This window comes from Bufo gargarizans, chromosome 1, assembly GCF_014858855.1.
Source record: "Bufo gargarizans isolate SCDJY-AF-19 chromosome 1, ASM1485885v1, whole genome shotgun sequence".
In the NCBI taxonomy this organism is placed as follows: domain Eukaryota; kingdom Metazoa; phylum Chordata; class Amphibia; order Anura; family Bufonidae; genus Bufo; species Bufo gargarizans.
Window position 1 is genome coordinate 45,459,613 of NC_058080.1, and position 26,912 is coordinate 45,486,524.

At 41.5% G+C, this 26,912-nt stretch overlaps 1 protein-coding gene across 6 annotated transcripts in view; it reads right to left on the reverse strand.

Annotated features, from left to right (window-relative positions):
• Positions 1-26,912, reverse strand: part of CTNNA2 (catenin alpha 2) — a 1,975,930-nt gene that overhangs the window by 1,160,512 nt on the left and 788,506 nt on the right. Inside the window, exon 8 of one of the 6 annotated variants that reach the window (XM_044295254.1) lies at positions 18,727-18,738. The exons of the other annotated variants lie outside the window; for them this stretch is intronic. Within the exon in view, the coding sequence (XP_044151189.1) occupies positions 18,727-18,738 (12 nt within the window). The remainder of the gene's footprint in view (positions 1-18,726; positions 18,739-26,912) is intronic. 6 annotated transcript variants of the gene reach the window in all.

Here is a 26,912-nt window from a genome sequence, read left to right on the forward strand (position 1 = left end):
TGTCTGTGTCCACCAGCCTAAATGACAGCATTTCATAGGCCAGTAGTTTAGAAATGCTGGCATTCAGGGCCAGGGATCGAGGGTGGCTAGGTGGGAATTTACGCTTTCTATCAAATGTTTGTGAGATGGAGAGCTGAACGCTGGCGTGTGACATGGTTGAGACGCTTGGTGACGGAGGTGGTGGTGGTGGTGTTGGTGGTACATCCCCTGTTTGCTGGGCGGCAGGTGCCAACGTTCCTCCAGAGGCGGAGGAAGAGGCCGAGGCGGCAGCAGCAGAATAGGCCGAGGCGGCAGCAGCAGAAGAGGTAGCAGGGGGAGCCTGAGTGACTTCCTTGGTTTTAAGGTGTTTACTCCACTGCAGTTCATGCTTTGCATGCAGGTGCCTGGTCATGCAGGTTGTGCTCAGGTTCAGAACGTTAATGCCTCGCTTCAGGCTCTGATGGCACAGCGTGCAAACCACTCGGGTCTTGTCGTCAGCACATTGTTTGAAGAAGTGCCATGCCAGGGAACTCCTTGAAGCTGCCTTTGGGGTGCTCGGTCCCAGATGGCGGCGGTCAGTAGCAGGCGGAGTCTCTTGGCGGCGGGTGTTCTGCTTTTGCCCACTGCTCCCTCTTTTGCTACGCTGTTGGCTCGGTCTCACCACTGCCTCTTCCTCCGAACTGTGAAAGTCAGTGGCACGACCTTCATTCCATGTGGGGTCTAGGACCTCATCGTCCCCTGCATCGTCTTCCACCCAGTCTTGATCCCTGACCTCCTGTTCAGTCTGCACACTGCAGAAAGACGCAGCAGTTGGCACCTGTGTTTCGTCATCATCAGAGACATGCTGAGGTGGTATTCCCATGTCCTCATCATCAGGAAACATAAGTGGTTGTGCGTCAGTGCATTCTATGTCTTTCACCGCTGGGGAAGGGCTAGGTGGATGCCCTTGGGAAACCCTGCCAGCGGAGTCTTCAAACAGCATAAGAGACTGCTGCATAACTTGAGGCTGAGACAGTTTCCCTGGTATGCATGGGGGTGATGTGACAGACTGATGGGGTTGGTTTTCAGGCGCCATCTGTGCGCTTTCTGCAGAAGACTGGGTGGGAGATAATGTGAACGTGCTGGATCCACTGTCGGCCACCCAATTGACTAATGCCTGTACCTGCTCAGGCCTTACCATCCTTAGAACGGCATTGGGCCCCACCATATATCGCTGTAAATTCTGGCGGCTACTGGGACCTGAGGTAGTTGGTACACTAGGACGTGTGGATGTGGCAGAACGGCCACGTCCTCTCCCAGCACCAGAGGGTCCACTAACACCACCACGACCATGTCCACGTCCGCGTCCCTTACTAGATGTTTTTCTCATTGTTATGGTTCACCACAACAACAAATATATTATTTGGCCCAATGTATTGTATTCAAATTCAGCGGGATATAAATTTGAGGCCTAGTATTTAGGCGCTGGGTGACCGGTATGGATTTAGTGACAGAATTAGACTTGGAAATGCACAGAAGCGTGTGTGTGTGAAGTTATTCTGAATGACCCAATGTGCACCTTGAATATTATATACCCTTTTAGGGATAGATTTCAAATAGCTCTGATATAGCAGAAACCACTAAATTATGAAATTGTTAAATTGGGAATTGTATTTAAACCCAGAACAAAAAATGTGCTTTGACGGACACTAAATAACTTTCCCAGCCACAACAGGACAGCGTTAACGAGAGATTTAGCAGGATATAAATTTGAGGCCTAGTATTTAGGCGCTGGGTGACAGGTATGGGTTTAGTGACAGAATTAGACTTAGAAATACACAGTAGCGGGTGTGTGTGAAGTTATTCTGAATGACCCAATGTGCACCTTGAATATTATATACCCTTTTAGGGATAGATTTCAAATAGCTCTGATATAGCAGAAACCACTAAATTATGAAATTGCTAAATTGGGAATTGTATTTCAACCCAGAACAAAAAATGTGCTTTGACGGACACTAAATAACTTTCCCAGCCACAACAGGACAGCGTTAACGAGAGATTTAGCAGGATATAAATTTGAGGCCTAGTATTTAGGCGCTGGGTGACAGGTATGGGTTTAGTGACAGAATTAGACTTGGAAATACACAGTAGCGGGTGTGTGTGAAGTTATTCTGAATGACCCAATGTGCACCTTGAATATTATATACCCTTTTAGGGATAGATTTCAAATAGCTCCGATATAGCAGAAACCACTAAATTATGAAATTGTTAAATTGGGAATTGTATTTAAACCCAGAACAAAAAATGTGCTTTGACGGACACTAAATAACTTTCCCAGCCACAACAGGACAGCGTTAACGAGAGATTTAGCAGGATATAAATTTGAGGCCTAGTATTTAGGCGCTGGGTGACAGGTATGGGTTTAGTGACAGAATTAGACTTGGAAATACACAGTAGCGGGTGTGTGTGAAGTTATTCTGAATGACCCAATGTGCACCTTGAATATTATATACCCTTTTAGGGATAGATTTCAAATAGCTCTGATATAGCAGAAACCACTAAATTATGAAATTGTTAAATTGGGAATTGTATTTAAACCCAGAACAAAAAATGTGCTTTGACGGACACTAAATAACTTTCCCAGCCACAACAGGACAGCGTTAACGAGAGATTTAGCAGGATATAAATTTGAGGCCTAGTATTTAGGCGCTGGGTGACAGGTATGGGTTTAGTGACAGAATTAGACTTGGAAATACACAGTAGCGGGTGTGTGTGAAGTTATTCTGAATGACCCAATGTGCACCTTGAATATTATATACCCTTTTAGGGATAGATTTCAAATAGCTCTGATATAGCAGAAACCACTAAATTATGAAATTGTTAAATTGGGAATTGTATTTAAACCCAGAACAAAAAATGTGCTTTGACGGACACTAAATAACTTTCCCAGCCACAACAGGACAGCGTTAACGAGAGATTTAGCAGGATATAAATTTGAGGCCTAGTATTTAGGCGCTGGGTGACAGGTATGGGTTTAGTGACAGAATTAGACTTAGAAATACACAGTAGCGGGTGTGTGTGAAGTTATTCTGAATGACCCAATGTGCACCTTGAATATTATATACCCTTTTAGGGATAGATTTCAAATAGCTCTGATATAGCAGAAACCACTAAATAATGAAATTGCTAAATTGGGAATTGTATTTCAACCCAGAACAAAAAATGTGCTTTGACGGACACTAAATAACTTTCCCAGCTACAACAGGACAGCGTTAACGAGAGATTTAGCAGGATATAAATTTGAGGCCTAGTATTTAGGCGCTGGGTGACAGGTATGGGTTTAGTGACAGAATTAGACTTGGAAATACACAGTAGCGGGTGTGTGTGAAGTTATTCTGAATGACCCAATGTGCACCTTGAATATTATATACCCTTTTAGGGATAGATTTCAAATAGCTCTGATATAGCAGAAACCACTAAATTATGAAATTGTTAAATTGGGAATTGTATTTAAACCCAGAACAAAAAATGTGCTTTGACGGACACTAAATAACTTTCCCAGCCACAACAGGACAGCGTTAACGAGAGATTTAGCAGGATATAAATTTGAGGCCTAGTATTTAGGCGCTGGGTGACAGGTATGGGTTTAGTGACAGAATTAGACTTGGAAATACACAGTAGCGGGTGTGTGTGAAGTTATTCTGAATGACCCAATGTGCACCTTGAATATTATATACCCTTTTAGGGATAGATTTCAAATAGCTCTGATATAGCAGAAACCACTAAATTATGAAATTGTTAAATTGGGAATTGTATTTAAACCCAGAACAAAAAATGTGCTTTGACGGACACTAAATAACTTTCCCAGCCACAACAGGACAGCGTTAACGAGAGATTTAGCAGGATATAAATTTGAGGCCTAGTATTTAGGCGCTGGGTGACAGGTATGGGTTTAGTGACAGAATTAGACTTGGAAATACACAGTAGCGGGTGTGTGTGAAGTTATTCTGAATGACCCAATGTGCACCTTGAATATTATATACCCTTTTAGGGATAGATTTCAAATAGCTCTGATATAGCAGAAACCACTAAATTATGAAATTGTTAAATTGGGAATTGTATTTAAACCCAGAACAAAAAATGTGCTTTGACGGACACTAAATAACTTTCCCAGCCACAACAGGACAGCGTTAACGAGAGATTTAGCAGGATATAAATTTGAGGCCTAGTATTTAGGCGCTGGGTGACAGGTATGGGTTTAGTGACAGAATTAGACTTAGAAATACACAGTAGCGGGTGTGTGTGAAGTTATTCTGAATGACCCAATGTGCACCTTGAATATTATATACCCTTTTAGGGATAGATTTCAAATAGCTCTGATATAGCAGAAACCACTAAATTATGAAATTGCTAAATTGGGAATTGTATTTCAACCCAGAACAAAAAATGTGCTTTGACGGACACTAAATAACTTTCCCAGCCACAACAGGACAGCGTTAACGAGAGATTTAGCAGGATATAAATTTGAGGCCTAGTATTTAGGCGCTGGGTGACAGGTATGGGTTTAGTGACAGAATTAGACTTGGAAATACACAGTAGCGGGTGTGTGTGAAGTTATTCTGAATGACCCAATGTGCACCTTGAATATTATATACCCTTTTAGGGATAGATTTCAAATAGCTCTGATATAGCAGAAACCACTAAATTATGAAATTGTTAAATTGGGAATTGTATTTAAACCCAGAACAAAAAATGTGCTTTGACGGACACTAAATAACTTTCCCAGCCACAACAGGACAGCGTTAACGAGAGATTTAGCAGGATATAAATTTGAGGCCTAGTATTTAGGCGCTGGGTGACAGGTATGGGTTTAGTGACAGAATTAGACTTGGAAATACACAGTAGCGGGTGTGTGTGAAGTTATTCTGAATGACCCAATGTGCACCTTGAATATTATATACCCTTTTAGGGATAGATTTCAAATAGCTCTGATATAGCAGAAACCACTAAATTATGAAATTGTTAAATTGGGAATTGTATTTAAACCCAGAACAAAAAATGTGCTTTGACGGACACTAAATAACTTTCCCAGCCACAACAGGACAGCGTTAACGAGAGATTTAGCAGGATATAAATTTGAGGCCTAGTATTTAGGCGCTGGGTGACAGGTATGGGTTTAGTGACAGAATTAGACTTAGAAATACACAGTAGCGGGTGTGTGTGAAGTTATTCTGAATGACCCAATGTGCACCTTGAATATTATATACCCTTTTAGGGATAGATTTCAAATAGCTCTGATATAGCAGAAACCACTAAATTATGAAATTGCTAAATTGGGAATTGTATTTCAACCCAGAACAAAAAATGTGCTTTGACGGACACTAAATAACTTTCCCAGCCACAACAGGACAGCGTTAACGAGAGATTTAGCAGGATATAAATTTGAGGCCTAGTATTTAGGCGCTGGGTGACAGGTATGGGTTTAGTGACAGAATTAGACTTGGAAATACACAGTAGCGGGTGTGTGTGAAGTTATTCTGAATGACCCAATGTGCACCTTGAATATTATATACCCTTTTAGGGATAGATTTCAAATAGCTCTGATATAGCAGAAACCACTAAATTATGAAATTGTTAAATTGGGAATTGTATTTAAACCCAGAACAAAAAATGTGCTTTGACGGACACTAAATAACTTTCCCAGCCACAACAGGACAGCGTTAACGAGAGATTTAGCAGGATATAAATTTGAGGCCTAGTATTTATGCGCTGGGTGACAGGTATGGGTTTAGTGACAGAATTAGACTTAGAAATACACAGTAGCGGGTGTGTGTGAAGTTATTCTGAATGACCCAATGTGCACCTTGAATATTATATACCCTTTTAGGGATAGATTTCAAATAGCTCTGATATAGCAGAAACCACTAAATTATGAAATTGTTAAATTGGGAATTGTATTTAAACCCAGAACAAAAAATGTGCTTTGACGGACACTAAATAACTTTCCCAGCCACAACAGGACAGCGTTAACGAGAGATTTAGCAGGATATAAATTTGAGGCCTAGTATTTAGGCGCTGGGTGACAGGTATGGGTTTAGTGACAGAATTAGACTTAGAAATACACAGTAGCGGGTGTGTGTGAAGTTATTCTGAATGACCCAATGTGCACCTTGAATATTATATACCCTTTTAGGGATAGATTTCAAATAGCTCTGATATAGCAGAAACCACTAAATTATGAAATTGCTAAATTGGGAATTGTATTTCAACCCAGAACAAAAAATGTGCTTTGACGGACACTAAATAACTTTCCCAGCCACAACAGGACAGCGGTAACGAGAGATTCAGCAGGATATAAATTTGAGGCCTAGTATTTAGGCGCTGGGTGACAGGTATGGGTTTAGTGACAGAATTAGACTTGGAAATACACAGTAGCGGGTGTGTGTGAAGTTATTCTGAATGACCCAATGTGCACCTTGAATATTATATACCCTTTTAGGGATAGATTTCAAATAGCTCTGATATAGCAGGAACCACTAAATTATGAAATTGCTAAATTGGGAATTGTATTTCAACCCAGAACAAAAAATGTGCTTTGACGGACACTAAATAACTTTCCCAGCCACAACAGGACAGCGGTAACGAGAGATTTAGCAGGATATAAATTTGAGGCCTAGTATTTAGGCGCTGGGTGACAGGTATGGGTTTAGTGACAGAATTAGACTTGGAAATACACAGTAGCGGGTGTGTGTGAAGTTATTCTGAATGACCCAATGTGCACCTTGAATATTATATACCCTTTTAGGGATAGATTTCAAATAGCTCTGATATAGCAGGAACCACTAAATTATGAAATTGCTAAATTGGGAATTGTACTTCAACCCAGAACAAAAAATGTGCTTTGACGGACACTAAATAACTTTCCCAGCCACAACAGGACAGCGGTAACGAGAGATTTAGCGGGATATAAATTTGAGGCCTAGTATTTAGGCGCTGGGTGACCGGTATGGATTTAGTGACAGAATTAGACTGGGATATGGCCAAAAAATAACCACACTATTGCTGGTTAAATGCACTTGGTGACGGGCGCAGCTTGCCCCTGATTTAGTATATGGCCAAAAAATGAACAGACTATTGCTGGTTAAATGCACTTGGTGTCACAGCTTGACGCACCACACTACTGAGGGTTAAATGCACTTGGTGACGGGCGCAGCTTGCCCCTGATGTAGTATATGGCCAAAAAATGAACAGACTATTGCTGGTTAAATGCACTTGGTGTGACAGCTTCACCCTGATGTAGGCTTTAGCCAAAAAACAACCACACCATTGAGGGTTAAATGCACTTGGTGACAGGCGCAGCTTGCCCCTGATTTAGTATATGGCCAAAAAAATGAACAGACTATTGCTGGTTAAATGCACTTGGTGTGACAGCTTCACCCTGATGTAGGCTTTAGCCAAAAAACAACCACACCATTGAGGGTTAAATGCACTTGGTCGCAGCTTGGATGCACTTGGTCGCAGCACCGCACAAGACACAAAATGGCCGCCGATCACCCCAGAAAAAAGTGACTGACAAACGGTCTGGGCAGCCTAAAAACAGTGAGTGAGCATTTGAATTTCAGCAGCTCAATGATGCACAGCTGCAGATCGATCGATTAATCAAGTGAAGTCCTTTGGAGGAGTTAATCTGCCTAATCTCGCCCTACTGTCGCATCCGCAACCTCTCCCTACGCTAATCAGAGCAGAGTGACGGGCGGCGCTATGTGACTCCAGCTTAAATAGAGGCTGGGTCACATGGTGCTCTGGCCAATCACAGCCATGCCAATAGTAGGCATGGCTGTGACGGCCTCTTGGGGCAAGTAGTATGACGCTTGTTGATTGGCTGCTTTGCAGCCTTTCAAAAAGCGCCAAGAAAGCGTCACAAAAGCGCCAAGAAAGCGACGAACACCGAACCCGAACCCGGACTTTTACGAAAATGTCCGGGTTCGGGTCCGTGTCACGGACACCCCAAAATTCGGTACGAACCCGAACTATACAGTTCGAGTTCGCTCATCCCTATTCATGACGAATAAATGTCACCGGCCGGCACCGTTACGTTTCCCCATCAAAAGAAATTGTGTTACTTAGAGGACTTGTAAGAGGTAATGCATTTTTAAATAATTTACAAGGGCAGTGGAAGGAAGAAGGGGACAGTGATTGCTTTTGTTTGACCTCAATTTTGTGAAAGAAGTATTAAAAGTATCTGAAATGGACTCTCATTTCCATTATTATGAGTAAATTAGATGTTTGTTACTCTTTTGTTTTCCACCTATGATATCTTGTTCAGAGGAGCTCTCATTTATCCAGACTGCGATTGCATGATAACACTGATGAGAAGGGTCTGGACGATGGGAGAGGACATCATGAGGAGAGATTGTTGTCCATTATGTGACATGGGTCATAAGAGGCTGGCATGCAACAAAAACAGTATTACCAATTGCACAGGCAGGCAATTGAACGCAGTATAATAGGTATAGTGAAGGCTAAACATGCCTATTTCAATAGGTGGTGCAAGTGTACAACTCAACCTTAGTCATAATATGCATCTGGCTGCCTTCTGGATAATGTATGATCAACCTAAGTGAAGCATGGCTCATGATATGAAGAAAAAAATGAAAAAATATCAAAAGGGATATACTCATCTTAGAAATGTAATTCAAAACCCCTGTGGTCCGCACCAGATCTGGGTTCCCCCAACCCCCTTCCCACCTGTAAGAGGTCCACATCCAGGCAGAGAATGAAAAAACAGGTGGCCACAAATGTGGCTTCTCCATTCGTGGGTCATGGGGAGAAACCTTGCATGGCTAACCCCCATAAAAGTGACTAGATAGCTGCACACAAATGGGCGGCCACTTTTCTATTTATCCTTTGCCTGGATGTCACTGGTGGGGCAGGGATCAGTGCACCTCCATTCTGGAGAAAGGTGAGGGTTTCAGAGGTGGGACCTGCATATATCAGATATTGATTCTGGAGATATGTCATAAATATTTAAGACTACTTTAACACTAGCGTTTTGACTTTCCGTTTGTGAGATCCGTTCAGGGCTCTCACAACCGGTCTAAAAACGGATCAGTTTTTCCCTAATGCATTCCGAATGGAAAAGGATCCGCTCAGAATGCATCAGTTTGCCTCCGTTCCGCCTCCATTCCGCTTTGGAGGCGGACACCAAAATGCTGCTTGCAGCGTTTTGGTGTCCGTCTGACGAAACTGAGCCAGACGGTCAATGGGGACGGATCCGTTTTCTATGACACAATCTGAAACAATAGAAAACGTATCCGTCCTCCATTGACTCTCAATGGTGTTCAACATGGACCCGTCTTGGCTTTGTTAAAGATAATACAAACGGATCCCTTCTGAACTGAGGTAGACGGTTGTATTATCTAATCGGATCTATGACGGATTAGCACCAAACGCGGGTGTGAAAGTAGCCTAAGATGGAAATATTCCTTTAATGATTAAAGTGTCTCATAGAGTAAAATATATTCCGAAATTAAAGGAATTGTCACAAAAATGTCAAATGTCAGTGAGGGCACAGCGACTGAGACCTTCTTCAGATGTTTTCCCAGGCTTTCCCATCTTTCACCATGAAATGCACTGATAAACCAGGCTCATGTGAATGTAATGATGGCTTTCACTTAGAGAACTGTAACTTTATTCCGGAGAATTTTTTTAATCCATATGTAAATGAACAGTCAAGTGCACCAAAGGTGGGCCCAAGCCACTCTGTGCACCCCTGGTTCACCTGCTTCGACTGATAGTCCCTCCCTCTCTTTCTTGGTTGATAGGACTGTTATGCCTCCAGCAGCTATGTACGGTATATAGTAAATCTGCTAGTATTCATGTTGCTTTAGCTCCATCTAGTCGCCATTTATGCATTTATGTCCCTGTATGTCCCATGTGGGCCACTGCATTTTATCCTCTTTCACTCTAGTAACATCATCAACTCTGCTCATAGCGGCCATCTCATGAAATATTACCTGAAGGATATAGCACCATCCATGATCACCCTCCTCATCCAGACTAATGTGGCATCGCTGGTACAGCTGGACTATTAGTAAGCATTGCAGGATTGTATATTTATGAACTTTTTATATGCTTAATTGTGTAGGAGCTGTATTTCGTGGATCTGGTTGTGTTGCATAGCTTTGTACTGTACAGTAAGTGCATCTTCTTTCTGTTCCTCAGTTTCACCCCATCCTTGCAATAAAAGTTGATTTAGATGTTACTCCAGAGTCGAGTTGCTTGGTGGGAGTATACAGTAGCTGCCTATCAACTTATGCCCCACTCATATATAAGAAAGAGAGAATAAGGACCATGTGAGATGACTATGAAGGAACTTGAGTATGTTAATTAGGAAGACCAAACTGACCAAAATGATCATCTAGTTGGTGGTGGCCGTAACCCCTGGAAACAAGCAGTGTATAATGTGATTGAAAAATAAATCAAGCCAGCAAAGGGAACAATATGGACAATCACTATAGATTAGGAAGTTCCTTGTATTAATTTTGTCTACATGATAAATGCCATATGATGAGGTGAGACAACCCCTTTAGTTTTACACTATCTACAGTTAATATCAGACAGCATTAGTAAACCTGCCCTATAATCTTCAGTCGCTCAAGATTTAGATGTCTGCTGGCCAAACACCATTTCCATACCTGAGATTCTTAAAAATATAAGGTTGGCCAGTATCAAACTGGTGACTCCACAACACTAATAGTCAATGAGACACCTCATCTTCTAGCCCTCAGACCATGAGGAAAATCACTTTCTGGACTCAGCCTCAGGAAGCAAAAACATACCTTATAGAATGTCCATACTTATATACTATATGCCCCATGCAAAGAAGAAAGAGGGCTTCAGACCAAAAAGTTAACTGGACGGAAGGTCCTAATGCTGGTTAACAGTGATGATCAGTTTGCAGTGTTCGCCAGCGAACACATGCGGGCTGCCATCTTAAGTAAGGTAGACTCACCCGTCTGGTGATGCACAGGTAAGCCCTTACCTGTGCCGGGAGCCTGTCTGAAATCAAATGCAGTCACCGGGAGCAGGCAGTGCCGAGGACAGCCCGATGAAGGCCCCCGGCGGCTGTTCTCTAAACTGCCTGCTCCTGGTGACTGCATTTGATTTCAGACCGGCTCCTGGCACAGGCACAGGTAAGGGCTTACCTGTGCATCGCCGGACGGGTGAGTCTACCTTACTAAAGATGGCAGCCCGCATGTATTCGTTGGCGAACACTGCAAACTGACCATCACTGCTGGTTAATTTCTCCATCTTTACTTGATCCTTGAGCCAATTCTAACTTAAACAATGAAGCTCCTCAGGAGATGGGAAATCACAGGTTCTTACCACCTAATTGCATGAGATAAAATGCACAAAATCCAGATCCAAATTAATTCATTTTGACCTGTTTGATACAATAAAATAAAAATTTTAAGTTCAGTATCAATAGGGGATGCTGAGGAGACAGTCACACCCAAACCCTTGGCTTGAAGCGGCCCAAAGGCTTATCCTTCTAATGTACATATACATTTTTCATCCTCGTTTACCAGGACGGCAAGAATCACATTTACCTGTAAGAAGACAGGAACAGAAGACAAAAATCAATACCAGGACACGATTCCTTAAAAAAAAAAAGGAACTATATCTGAATATGAATCTGTGGCCAACAGTTACCATGGAAACTAGCGTCTTGGGAAAGGACTCAGGAAGTTGCTCTTCCATAACAACGTAGGCTCTCCATCGGTTGCTAGTCACATGACTATAGCCGGAACATTACTTTTTTGACAGCGCTGTACGAGATGAAGGTCTGTTTATTAAAAGCGAACAGGCGGAGAGAGGTGCGCCAAAGTCCAATCTGATTTTATGTATTTATTTTTTATGTGCAGGCATTTGCAGCTTCAGACCGGATATGACTGCTAAATTATTACCGGCTTCATTAAAGCTTCGTACTCGGAAGCATCTGATCCTGCAGATTTGTGGACTTGCAATTTCCGTACCTTCATGAAAATGTTATTTTTTTTTTTTCTTAAAGCACAGAATTTTTCTTGCTTCTAATGAAAAGTTTTCTTATGCTTTTTTTATGATAAAAGTAATGGATTACAAGTTAAAATCAGTTCAGGGCATTTTATTGTAGATTCAAAAATGAAAGTAAAAATTATTTTTTTCAGAAACGTTATCCATAGGACAGGCCATCGATACATGACCAACGAGGGCTGGAACCCTATCCATCAGTAGAAGTACAGCCTGATACTGCCATTGTCATTTCAATGGGCAGAGCCACAATACCAGGTATGGCTACATTCAGATATACACAGACGTGCTTCGACGAACGATAAAGGAGAGTTCAAGCTGATCAGTGAGGTCACGAAGGTCACAGATCATACACTGGAATAAAGATGGGCCATCAATTGTAGAGCCTGAAAAACCTCTTTAAAGGGCACTTGTCAGCAGGAACAAGCCTACTAAAAAAGGCAAACTGCCCGGTAGGGTTTATCCTGCTGATTAAAATGACACGAGTCTTGTGAAAATTGGTTGTGCCATTCCTGAGAAAAATATAACTTTATTATTTTTGCAAATGAGAGCTTGAGTGCAGTGAGGGGTGGAGCCTAACCCATCTGTCCTCAGCTTTCCAGTGCTGGCCACACCCCTTGGTGCACTGAAGCCCTCACTTGCAGAGAGTAAAAGTCCTTTTTTCTCATAAACGCCACAACTGATTTTTTAAAAAAAGGTATCATTTTAATCAGCAGAATGAACCCTACCAGACAGTGTGCCTGGTTTAATATAGTTAATCCTGCTGACAGATGCACTTTAAAGTAAAACTCAACCAAAATTATGAAGTGCAGCTATGAATATGTAAAGATTACCATCCTCACAAAGTTTTACTCACCTGGGGCACCCTTCTTCTGAGACCTTCCCTCCTACGCTTCAGCTTAAAGGTAAAATTATATATCCTACCGGAAGCAAATAGTGATATCAAGGGACAAGGCTTTTAGTGAATAGTGTTGATCACGAATATTAGAATTGCTCATTTTTATTGTGAATATCGGCACTTTGAGAATTAGCGAATATTTAGAATATAGTGATATATATTTGTAATTTTGAATATTCGAGATTTTTTTAAATCAGTACACATGATCCCTCCCCAGGGGCGTACATAGAAATCACTGGGCCCCATAGCAAAAATCTGAATTGGGCCCCTTAACCCCGCCCACTACCCACCATGGCCCCTCCCACTTCCTGACCTGGCTCCTCCCATGCCACCCCCCATTAAATACATTTATACATGACCTACAGAAACTGTTAGAGTGCCTGGACAGAGGATGCAAGGGAAGGAGCGGAGCCAGGGGAGACCCCCAAACATAGAGGGGCCCAGTGCCTGGACAGAGGATGCAAGGGAAGGAGTAGAGCCAAAAAAGACCCCCATACATAGAGGGGCCCAGTGCCTGGACAGAGGACAGGAGGGAAGGAGCGGAGCCAGAGGAGACCCCCAAACATAGAGGGGCCCAGACTGTGACTTACTTGTCTTCAGGCCAGCCAGCCAGGGACACAGGCAGCCGGTGCACTGCTCACGAATCTTCCTCCCTCTCTTGAGGACAGTCCTGACTCGTCCCTCTCTCCTCAGCTCAGGGCAGGCACTGACTCTGCTGGTGACGGCCGACGGCGTTCGAGCCGATTCTCCCGCCCGCCCCCTTGCGCCACTGGCCAATCAGAAGCTGCCTCAAGCCCTCAACAGAGTTGCCTTGACGTGCTGATTGGCCAGCGGCTCGAGCGCCCCATGCAGGCCAGGCTGGCTTGGTTTGATCCTGATTCCGGCAGAGTGGCAGACGGTCCGAGTCAGGAGGAGGTCAGGTCAGGGCATCAACCTCAGGTCGGGGGGGAGGGAGTGCGCGACGATTGATTGCGGAAGTCTGAAGAGGAGATGCTGGGCAATGGGGAGAAAAGCAGCCGCATAGCCGGTCATGAGTGGGCGTGGCCAAATAGTGTGGGCGGGGCCTTCTCTGCACTACGGGCCCCCCAGTGCCGCGGGCCCCATAGCAGTGGCGTGGTCTGCCTCTATGGGCGGTACGCCACTGTCCCTCCCTGCTTCTAGCTTGTGGGCCGATGAGAAGGCTGCAATATCTTTGACTTTAGGAGTAGTGTTGATTGCAAATTTTCGTAATGAGAATTTTCGTAATGCAAATTTTTGTAATGAGAATCAGAGATCATGAAAACTCAGATCTGAGGGTATATTCTAACCTCCAGGTGTTCCCAAGACGAATATTAGTTTTTTAGAATATTCGTAAAATATTCTAAAACAAGAATATATAGCAATATAGTGAATATTCGAAAAAAACTACACAAAACTATTCTTCTTTTAGAATATTACGAATATTCTAAAAAACAGGTGTTCCCCATGGGAACACCTGGGGGGTTAGAATATACCATCGGATCTGAGTTTTCACAATCTCATTGATTCTCATTACGAAAATTTGCATTAAGGAAAATTCGCAATCAACACTACTCCTAACGAATATTCGAATTTGCGAATATTCGACAAATATTCTACGAAATATTCATGAAATATAGCAAATTCGAATATGACCCCTGCTGCTCATCACTAGAGAATACTCTGATTCATTAGAAAAGTCTAGAAATTCTAGGGTACTAAAGAAATGTAAAAGCAGAAAGCTACTTAAAAGAGAACCTGCCACCTCTTCTGACGCATTTGTTTTAATAACTACATTACTTGTATTCCTCATGTAATAACAATTATGGAGCATCTATTACTAAGACTAATTACAATTTCTCTATTATTCCTACTAGAAGAAACCCAGGGAAACATAGGGAGACCACACAAACTCAAACTAGGTGCTTCACCACCATTTCAGGAAAAATGTATTCGTTACCACGAAGTGCAAAAAAATTTGTCTTTGTGACTAATCACATTTTTCAGAAATTCGGATCGAAGTCCAGTTAATTAACTTTGAATAACTCAACATTAATGACTAGTGTTAAGCGAATCAAAGTATCCGAAGTAGATTCCTGGAAAATTTGATATGAGCAAAGCAGAATTTTTATGTGCTTCGTGGTAATGAATCAATCTACTCACCTAACCCATTTGAAGAGACTGCCACAGCCATCTTGATTGAAGATCCTGCTGAAAATCTCATGCGCGGTGACATATGATGTCACCACACCGGCCATAGTGATGACATCATCACGCACTGCACAAGATTTTGCATAGGATCTTTAATCAAGATGGCTGCGGCTGCCTCTTCGCGTATTGAGTATTTTTATAACCTATTTTAACCCCGATCAGCGATGTACGCGGCATCTTAGGTGTTCAATGACGGGGGCGGTGCAAATGCCGTTCCCCGTCATTGCGCCCACTACTTTCAAAGAAATGCGCTTCGTGACGAAGTAATTCGTCACAAAGCAAATTTCTTTGTGAAATTCGGCAAAACAGCCAAATCGAACTTTGCTCATCTCTAATGAAACGGTTGTACTGTAGGTTCATTTGAGGGACACTGCCGAAACACTTCCCATGGGGGGAATCTATAGTTCTTTTCTCTTTCAATTAGACAGATACAGTGAATCTTATCCAAAAGGCCACCATTCTGCGAGGACAATCCCATATTCAGACCAAATCTTCAGTTCTATCATATATTTGGATACTTGCCACCTTCTTTGAGGGAACCACTCCAATTGAAAACAACTTTTAAATGCAATTTTGGGTGGTCCTTTCCAAGATATTTCATGTTAGCCAATACAGGACTATGAAGATTCAACTCTTGGTCTGTAGTTGTAGATTCATTTATGAAAGATTTACATTAAAAATGTTAATGTGTTATTTCCAGCCAGACACAATCGTTTAGAGAGAAAAATGTCAGGAGAATCTGTCCTTTTGCCTTACGAAAACATTCTCAGAAGCATTTGCTAAAAAGGTGTTTTCAGACAGGCCGGTAAATAGCCTATCTAATCAGCAAGTACCACACACAAGCATGCAATGCAGTGATGAACAACCTCTGTCTAGTCATCTGCTTACAGATGCAACTATATCTCTCTCCAAGGACTTCAAGTGTGTGAAGACCAAGCCCGAGCAGCGGGAGAGCTGATAAAAATGACATAGTCTTTAAGAAAAGGAGCCTTCAAGAATGATAATGCGAGCATCTGAAATGTGAATATGACCTGAGTGATTAATAGCGACGTTCTATACTCGGAAATCTGTCTGCTTTAAAAGAACATTACTACCCCCCATAGACTAAAGGAAGCTCATCTGATAATAGCATCAGTAACATCAAGACCATCAAAAAGACCCTTCAGAAGTTTAGATTTTTATAGGTCACATCTGACTAATATTTGATATATACTATTTTATTATAGTAGAGAATTGCTCCAATTCCCTAACAGACTCATGTCAAACACTGGTAAGAAGTAGCGATGAGCAGCATAGGCAATATTCGAATTTGCAATATTTCGCAAATTTTGGGGTGAATATTTGCCATAAATTAGCACATTCGAGAATTTGTGATCTCCAATCATTGTTTACTTGATTGCTAAAAATCGGCAATGTAATATATTTGCGATAAATTTGCGATTAGAATATTCAACACTATTTGCAAATATGATTATATAGCATCATATTCTAAATATTCGCGAATTCTCGAAGTAGTGATATTCGCAATTAAAATTCGTGATTCTAATATTCGCGCTTAACACTAGTAAGAAGTAACATATGATAAATTGCATCAGGGGAATCCCTGTAGGAATAGTATCCATATTGATAACATGGTAAGTTCAATGTTGATCCAGGAGAAGGCAAAAATTCCCAAGAGATAAGTTTCCTTATCTTAGGGGAAAAAATTCTGCCATGACTTCAAATATGGCAATCGGAATAAATTCTTAAAGGGGTTGTCTCACCTGGAACGTTGGTGGCATATTGCTAGGATAAGTCACCAATATTAGATAGGTGCAGGTCCCAACTCCGGCACCTGTACCTATCTCTAGAACAGAACACCCAAAATTCAGCACCAAGTGCGCCATGCAGCTGTCCTCCATTCTTTTCTATAGGAGTGCTGAAAACAGTTGAGTGAGCGCGCTATTTTTGGAAGTCACATAGAAATGAATGGCGAGAGCATTCACTTCTATAGAACTGCCAGAAATAACCAAGCCAGTGTTCATCTATTTTCGTAAGTCTCAAAGAATTGAATAGAGGACAGCCACACAAGTGCAGAGAGCTCTTGTTCTCTTTGGGAGCTTTGTTCTAGAGCAGGCATGTCCAAACTGTGGCCCTCCAACTGTTGCAAAACACAACTCCCAGCATGCCTGGATAGCTTACAGCTATTAGGGCATGCTGGGAGTTGTAGTTTTGCAACAGCTGGAGGGCCGCTGTTTGGACATGCCTGTTCTAGAGGTAGGTATTGGTCCCAGTGATGGGACACACACCTATCTGACAATGGTGGCATATTGTGTTCCAGGTAAGATAACCCCTTTAAATCAACAACCTTTTCAAGTAAGTATTACCCATAATATGTAATATTACACTTTGGAAGATCATCCAAGCCCCTCTTAAACTCTAGATGATCGCAACCTCCTCTTATAGAGATCTTGGTAGGCTCACACCTCTTACTGGAGAGAATTTTAATCTATGCTGAAGAAGGAACTTTCAAAGAAGGCTATGATAATTTTACTTCCCACCAGCATTATGTTATAAAAATGTCATAATGTACAATGACATGGAAATCCTTTTAACCTAAAGAGCTCATGCCAGCAGGATCGAACCTATACTGCCTGGTAGGGTTGATCCTGATGATTAAAATGGTAGTTGTCTTGTGAATATTGGCTGTGGCGTTCCTGAGAAAAAAAAGCCTTGAGGGTTTCAGTGCATAGGGTTTCAGGTGCTCCTCAGCTTTCCAGTGCTGCCCACACCACAGTGCATTAAAGCCATCATCTTCACAAAGAGTAAAGGTCTTTTCTTTGGAGTTAAAAATGCCCAAAACAGGTATAATTTTCATCAACATACTATATGCTATAGGATAGCAGTCTAGGCGTAGAAGCTAGTGAGGGAGAGATGGTTACCTCCTAGCAATCCCTGAGTCTCTCATTGACTCCTGACAGTATGTGCAAGCCCTGATGGTGGTCGAACGCATACACTCATACCTAGACCCTGCTAATACTGTACCAAAGACTAGATCAGGGAGCGGGGAATAAGACTGCCGGTACCTTCCACAGTTAAGGGGCCAGCGTCTCCCTGAGACCTAGACTGACCCAAACAACACAGAGCAAAAGTGGAACTTAGCATGGGAAGAGTGAGGAACAAGGGATCCACAAACAACCAGCAGGAACTCCAGAAGGAAATATCAACCGCATGGTGAGAAATCAGAGGCAGACTAAAATAGAGCCTCTAACCAGCAAACAAGCCGAACCTGTGGAGAGGTGGGATCCCACCCACAACAACAAACTGAAAGGAAACACCTAGAACCTGTCAGATAGGCACATGTGCAGCAAGTCTATCTGATCTCCTCAGATCTCTCACAGGGCCAGCAGTGACAGCACACAGCTGACCAGAACTATGCTGAATGGAAGCCATTGGCCATTTGGGTTCCATTTAGGAGTCCAGAATTTAAGTCCTGCATACAAAACTTTTATTTCTTGCATTTCAAATGGAATCTGTCACAGAGACTCTGAACTAAGCCTCAATGAAGGTGTGAATGAGCCCTATACTGTGTACAAAGTAATCTTTCATACACTACTAGATTCCTAACCACATCTCACACTCTGCTCATCATCATCATACTTCTGGTTATAATGGAACCATGTCAGATATCGTATGTTGGATCAATTTAGTTGGGTACTGGATAACCTTAATGGACAATTGATGTTAACGGGTCCATTGGAATTTTTGTAGTGTTGACAAGAGATCCCTAGGTAACCCTGATAGACCACCTTAACAAAAATGCAAACAACTTCTACTCAATTAATCGTGTGTTCCTTGAGGAAATAGAAATGTAACTTTAACTAGCGTTATATTATTGTCCATGATGTGAAATCCCTTGTAAAAAGATGAAGGTGGAGGTAAAAAAAGTGGAAACATGGAGCTACTGTATGTTGGATCAATTTAGTTGGGTACTGGATTACCTTGATGGACTTCATGGATGCCAACAGGGTCTATTGGAGTTTTAATAGTTTTGACAGTAAGAGATCCCTAGGGATCCCTGGTACACTACATTAACGAAAGTGTGAATGATTTCTGTTTAATAAATAGCATGTACCTTAAAGGGACTTTTCTGAGATTTTTATACTGATATCTTATCTTCAGGATAGGTCACCACCAGTATCTGATCGGGGGGTCTGACACACGAGACCCCCTCAGATCGGCTGTTTGAGTAGGCAGAGGCGCTTGCTGTAGCACAGTGGACTTCTCACAGCTTTCCCTAGAGCAGTGAAGACATGTTCATGTGTTACGTGGCCTAGGAGCACTTCAGCCTCATTTAAGTGAAGGAGGCAGAGAGCAATACCAAGCACAGCCACCATACAATGTGTGGTGCTGTGCTTGGTAAGCTGCAAGAAAACACTGGTGCCTTCTTAAAACATTTGATTGTATTGCGATTTTTGACAAAAAGTTTCAAAAATGAGTGAAAGAAAAGTATCTCCATTTTTCATTTGTTTCCTAATGGGTTGCTGATATCTCCATGTATCAATGCTATAATAATGGGTGTAGCCCGCCTCTCCATATAATGGCTAGGAGTGTTGAATTTATCAGAAGATCATAAGTCCGTGCATTCATTCAGTCAGCAGTATTTAGCTTTTATTAGCTGCTGGACAATGACATGAAGGACAGCTAATTCAGCCGAGATACTTGAGAAGAAGTAGAGATTACCATTATTACCATTATCTCTCTTTATAAGAATTACATTTTCTCTACTTAATATTATGAAGATAGAAAGGAGTGGGAGATCGGTATTCATGAGAACATCAAAAACAGCTTCCTGGATCTTGCGTGGTGTGTGGGTTGCTGTCTAATTCCTTTAACACTTGTGCTGCCTCCTACATGATATTGGCACGGCGAGGATGTTGAGACATTGCTTGGAAAATACTGCAACTCTGGTCTCTGTTAAGAAAAAGGAGTGACCCAGAGGAAGCCTACAGCATTGAAAATGCATGTGACATGCAAACAGAAGGGGAAAAAAATGTCTGCCATATTTTTCTGGAATAATAAACGACGGGGCTGGAAAGAAGTGAAGATCCTGTGGAGATAACTGGGAAACAGCTTATTAGGAAAGATAAACAATCTGCCGTTTGATATAACACTACGGCTTCACGCATCTATGGGCGCTGAATTACAAGTTCTCACGGAGACTCTGGAAATGTTTTGTTAGATTTGGGTAGAGTTGAAACTTCGGGAGAACTGTCAGAGGGAAGTAGAAGCTGTGGACTGCATGGGAGGTTGAATCATCGGTGGCAATTAAAGTGCCAGAAATTCTGATTAATGGCCTCCTATTCGCTATAAAGTATAACAAGAGGTAAATAGTTGATGACACGTTTTTCACGGTGCTCTACAGATCTTCACTTCACTCAGTCCATAATGGGGCTCAAAATTGAAATTCCTAAAGACAGACGAGGGCCAGTTTAATAGGAAGCCAAATAACCTGTAGTACCAGCAAACTGGCATACAACACAAACATGAGAAAACATATAAGCTCCAATAGAGGCACTAACCATTGAGCCACCAATCTGACGATACATATAATCTTTTAACTAGACTTAGCGCCTTCTTGTAAAATGATGTAACTGCACATCGGAATTTCAAGTTGTTTAGCGCAACCTGACATTAGTTATGTCACGTGGATGGCACAGGCTCAGGAGTTGAGCCCTCACCCTCCACACCGTAGGTCAGCTGATACGATCTTGCTGCAACTGCTGGGATTGGAGCTACCTCTGATCCCAGCAGTTTATCCTCTTTGATGCAACTGTCAGAATCTAAGTGATTTGACAGAGGGAGTGGGCTCCCCATCAGCATACCACAAACGGGGTGAGTACTGTCAGTCTCAGTGACTGTAGATAATGCTTTCGTATTCTGAGTATAGTAAAGTATTATAGAAGAGCTCAAATGATCGCATTGAGAAGTGCCCTAGTAGGACTAAAATAAAAATTTGAGAAGTTTAAAGTTTGTAAAAAAAATTATTAATGTTTATTAATACTATAGATGTTAATTAACATTTAATTAATGTTTATTAACACAAAAGGTATTATTATTAATAGTACCTTTTGTGTCACCCCTTGCGAGCAGGGCCCTCACCCCCATCATTTCAGTTGTATATTAGCCAGTAATGTTGCGACGTCTTTTGTTTTGTACATGAACTTTCTGAATTTGTAATGCGCTGTGGAATATGGTGGCGCTACATGGATAAAGATTATTATTATTAATGTTTAAAAAAATATATAAAAAATTCTGGTTGTATTGTTCAAAAGTTAAAAAAAATATTATACATATTGTTAGAATTGTAACATCCCAATGGGTAAAGTCAACATGATATCTGAACTATAAAGAATGCACTGGAAAAAATAGCACACTACAACGGTAAAATTGCTATTTTTCCACCCCCCAAAAAAAATAAAAAAATAAATGCTTACCTATAATTTATGTGTACCCCAAAAGATTTCCAAAAAATCCCGCAAAAAAAAACATGGCTATAAACAGGTAAATCAATGGTCAAATAAGAAAAAAGTTGAAGGGGTTGTGGAAGAATGGCTGAACCTGTGGGAAGCCTACTCACCTGCTTCCCGATGTTGGCTCCCCTCTCCTTCTCTTCCAGGCCTGGGCTGCTCCGCTAGGCTCCCTCGCTGAAAACATCCAGTTTGACATCAGCACAGCTAATCACTGGCTGCACAAGCAGAAACCGGATCCCTTTGCGTCATGTGACCATTTGCCATTAGTCACCACCAAGGCCAGTTATTGGCTGCAGGCGATGTCAAACCAGATGTTTACAGCAAGGGAGCCTAGCAGAGCATCGCAGACAGGGAGGAGAAGGAGCGGGGAGCCGGAAAGAAGTTATGTAATCCCCCCCCCCCCCCCGCCTCCCATTCTTGCACAAACCCTTTAAGATTCTTGGAATGTGCCAACCTAAAAACTACTTTTTTTCATGAAATGTGCTTTAGAATGCAAATGTTGTAAACCTCAAGAAACGTCTACATGTTTGGTACTTCCATAAATATATTGACCTTTAGAACGAAGGTAACATGTTATTTATCTTGCACAGTGCATGGAGCAAAATGTATAATGCAAAAACAAAATTGGTGCCTCAAATTATTGTCATTAAAAAACCCAACCCATCCTGCAAAAATACAAGCCCTTATTCAGCTGGGCCAATGATGGAAAATTAATAGTGCAGACAAAAGAAGGGGAAAAATGTCATAACGGCCAAAACTTGCTGTGTCTTTAAAAGGCATCTGTCAGCAGATTTGAACTTGGCAGGTAAAGGCATCTGTGTTGGTCCCATGTTCATATGTACCGCATTATGCAAATGAGCCTCTAGGAGAAACAGGGGCGTTGCCATTACACTTAGAGGCTTAGCTCTTTCTACAACTGCCGCGCCCTCTGCACTTTGATTGACAGGGGCAGGCAGTGTAAACGTCATTACACCTGGCCAATTAAAGTGCAGAGGGGGCGGCTGTTTCAGAGAGAGAAGAGTCTCTAGGTGTAACAGCAACGTTCCTAGGATTAATTTTCATATATTAAACCATTATTTTTCACAGCAATGCGGGCACATATGAACATGGAACCAACACAGATGCCTTCAGTTGCCAAGCGCACATGTAACAGGTCAGCCAGTGTCATAGGTACAAAACTGCTGACAGATGCCCTGTAACCTCTTAGTGACCACCCATAAGTCTTTTTACGGTGGTCACTAAGGGATCTTAGGCTGGGCCGCCATCTTTTCAGGGCAGCCCGGTCTAAGCATTACATGGATCCCCCATGCAGTGGAGAGTAGAGGCTCAGCTCACACATGAGAACCATGCTGCTGCTCTAACAGCCCAAAATGCAGGAGTGTGCCCGTCACATGTAAGCAGTGACAGAGGGAGCGGACTCCCTCTGTCTCCCATCAGCACCCCACAAAAGCGATCGCTTGGTGCCGATGTTTGTATAGGGAGTCTGGGACTTGGTGTAGGGCCCAAGCATGCCCTTAGTGTTTGCCTGCTGGTCAATGTCAGTATAGCACTGACATTAAAATGCAATGCACTATAGGTAGAGTGCAATGTATTTTAGAAGCAATTAAAAGATTGGCGTTATAGAAAAAATTATTAAATAAAAAAAATTCTATTAAAAATAAGCATTTTTTTTGCCATTGAAAATACGCTTTACAATTAACAAAATTGCAAAAATAGAATCTCCCCCACATGTTTGCTATCTCCATGTCCATAAAAACCCGCACTACACAAATATCATGTAAATCATCCCCTATGGTGAACGCCATAAAAAAAAAATGCAGGAATTGCTAATTTATTCTCAGTCACCCCCAAAAAACTTAATAACAAGCAATCAACAGGCGTTATTTATCACAAAATGATACCAATAAGAACTACAAGTTTTCCTGCAAAAATTAAGCCCCCACTCAAATCCATAGAAAGAAAAATAAAAAAGTTAGGAGTCTTGAGATGCGGCAAAGCAAGATTTTTTATTTTTTTTTAAAAAGGGGCTTTATCGCACAAAAGTAGCACAATGCAAGAAGAACTATATGTATTTGGTATCGCTGTAATCGTACTGACCCAGATAATAAATATATTATGTCATATTATTTATGTCAAAATATGAACGCCGTAAAATTTATAATGTAAAAACTCATTGACAGTATCGTTATTATTTTCTGTCTCCCTCCCAGAAAGGGTTAATAAAAGTTAATCAGAAAGATTATGTGTATCCCGGAATGGCACTATTAAAAACTACAACTTGACCCTCATATAGCTATATAGACGGAAAAATTTAAAAGTTATAGCTCTTGGAGGGCGACGAAAAAAGAAAAACAAATGTTTGGTCAGTAAGGCCGAAACCAGTCTGGTCACTATGGGGTTAAGGGTTTAAAAAAGATATTCTGAATTCAAAAGTAGATCAAAAATTCTAAATTAACCTGTATTGTAATTTTCTTTAAATGGATGCACCCTACGTCTTCTTGAATCAATTTGCCACATGGTCAATCCAGTATGGGAGAGAACAGAGCTGCCAACTACATGTGATGGGCAATATGTTCAGGGCAGTGTTTATTTCTTTCTTTCCCATGGGAGTCATAGAAGGGTTCTGTTACAAATTCTGGAATATCCCTCCCCCCAACCTCTCAACCCCTTCCCCAATGTATACTGACCATAAAGATGCAGAGAGACAAGACTGGGGACAAGATCCTTTGGTTGAAATAAATCACCAAAATTTCCAATAAGCTGAGGATTGTACATTGATGGCAACCGACCATATAGCAAGAGTTTTTATCTGTCAAAAGTCTTATCCTCTGCAGAGGTTGTAACACTTCTCGTTCAGAGTACTTCACAAGGTAGGAAGCGCTGCCAGATGCCCATCTCTACAGCATCCACACACACTCCTGATGACTTGGTGCTTCAGCCTCCTCTGGGCCCATTGGTGGTGCTCCCCTGGGTTAAGCCTCCTCTTGGCTCAGGCAAGCTGTCCGGATTGAGGTCACTATTGGAGTCTCAGCCCAACACAGCTGTACAGGGAGTAAAAGCCAGTTTCCGTTGATTCACTCCCACAGGCAAAGGTTATGTTCACATCTGCACCAATTTGTCCAGCTCTCCATTCCATTTCAAGATTTGAAGGATACTATATATTCTTATGTCTAATCAGTGTGAGGAGACTTATAGGCCGGGCAACGGCCCTCTGGAATTCTGGGAAGACGGTAGGCAAATGAGTCCTTAACAAACTCTGCCTCTAATGCCACCAGATGTAAGGTAGCTGTCCTATATATCAATGTTTGACCCTTTAAACAGGCCTTGAGACATGACTTGGACAATAATCAAGAACTGTATTCTATTCTAGGAAATTAAAAATTAAAAAAACAATATGGATCTGTCATATTATGGAAACGAGTGGCACCTTATGGACCCCTCTGACTATAATGGGTTTCATTGGGTTTCTGTTAATGAGTAGTGTTGATCGCGAATATTCTAATCGCAAATTTTTATCACAAATATTGGCACTTCAAGAATTCACAAATATCTAGAACATAGTGCTATCTCTTCGTAATCGTGAATATTCTAGTTTTTTTTTTCATCAGTACCCATGATCCCTCACCGCATCTTTGACTTTAGGAGTAGTGTTGATCATGAATTTTTGGTATCGCAAATTTTTAATTGCAAAATTTTATTGCAAATTTTCCGATTACTGATTTTCGCAATCAAGAAAATAATGATTGGAGATCACGAATTTGCGAATATATGACGAATATTCGCAAAATATTGTGACTTAGAATATTGCAACTGCTGCTCATCACTGTTATTGAGCCCAGAATGATACCAGACAAAGCAACGCAGTATGCTGGATTTTATTTTGTAGAATCTGCTAAGGAAATCCCAACCAGAGCCTACCCCACCCTATCCAGACCTGCCCACATGGTCATCCTAGTGCACTAGTACCTTTTCATCCCCACGCTTGTTACTGATACAGGCACCATGAGCTCCCACCCAATTATGACCCTTACAGCCTATGTCCACATCGGAAAAGCATGGCCATATCACTAGATGCAGGAAACAGCACAAGTGCAACAAAAAGTGCAAACATATACAATTACAGCATGATACCTGACATAAAGTGGCACATGCTTATCTTACACCCTCTTGTTGATATAAGCCAACGCCATCTATACCATGCTGGCAGTGATTGTGAATGTTATATATTATAAATATTACTTTTTATTATGTTTATGTATGTAGCATTTTTATATTGTATATATATATATTTATAAAAAATGTTCTCTATTTTATCAAAGTTGTATAGCAGAAAAAGGTAGATGGCAATCCTAGGCAGGAGAAACATCTCCCCTTAGAATCCAGTATAACTCAACATACTGTATCAGTGGTGACTTTTTGGGCTGTCTTATCTGAGACCCAGGAGATGGTCAGATGACTAAGCCATACTCTAAGCCACTGTGAGCTATGTCAAGAGCTGGAAGGGGTTGGATTGTCTGAAGGAAAATGCTGTAAACTTACATCAAGCATCAATCCCATAGGGAGGATAATGAGTGAAAGGGCTGTCATGTAAATAGCATTAACCAGAATGTAATTCTACTTCTGGAGATGCACATTTGCCTTCCCCCTAAAGCATGGAGCACCAGGAACAATAAAAAACATAATAGATATTTAACCATCTGAGGACTGCTTAGCCAAGCACTTTTTGTCAAAGTTTGATGTGTTTTTTTGTTTAGCAGGCTTCAATTTTTGAGAGCCATCTAAATGAGTTTTCTCTTTTTAATCAGTTCTAGAACAACATTTTTAAAAACTAAATGTTTTAAAATATTGTCATATGCTTTCAAATTTGTATACATAAGGCTGAAATCCTACAAGGCATTTTTTGTGCAGGCCCCCCCCCCGCCCAAGGGGGATACAAAAGGAGTACAGATGAGTCTTTTCTTTATCATTTTTGGATCCATTCTAGAGATTGGTGAAATTCCCGATTCAATTAAATCTTCCTATCTTAATAATTTTGATCTGAATCAAAAATGCTCCGACTGCCCTGTAAATACGGTGATGAAGGTTGGAGATTCAGAAATGAATGTAATAAATTGCAATGAATTGTATGGCTGCAGTAGCACTCAGAACAATGGCTGCCTGCCTAAGCAACACATGAACATCGACTGACTGGGTCTTCTTTCTCTCTCTGTAAAATCAATTTTGTAAATCTACCTATCTACTGTCTTCTCCTCATTACGAGCACA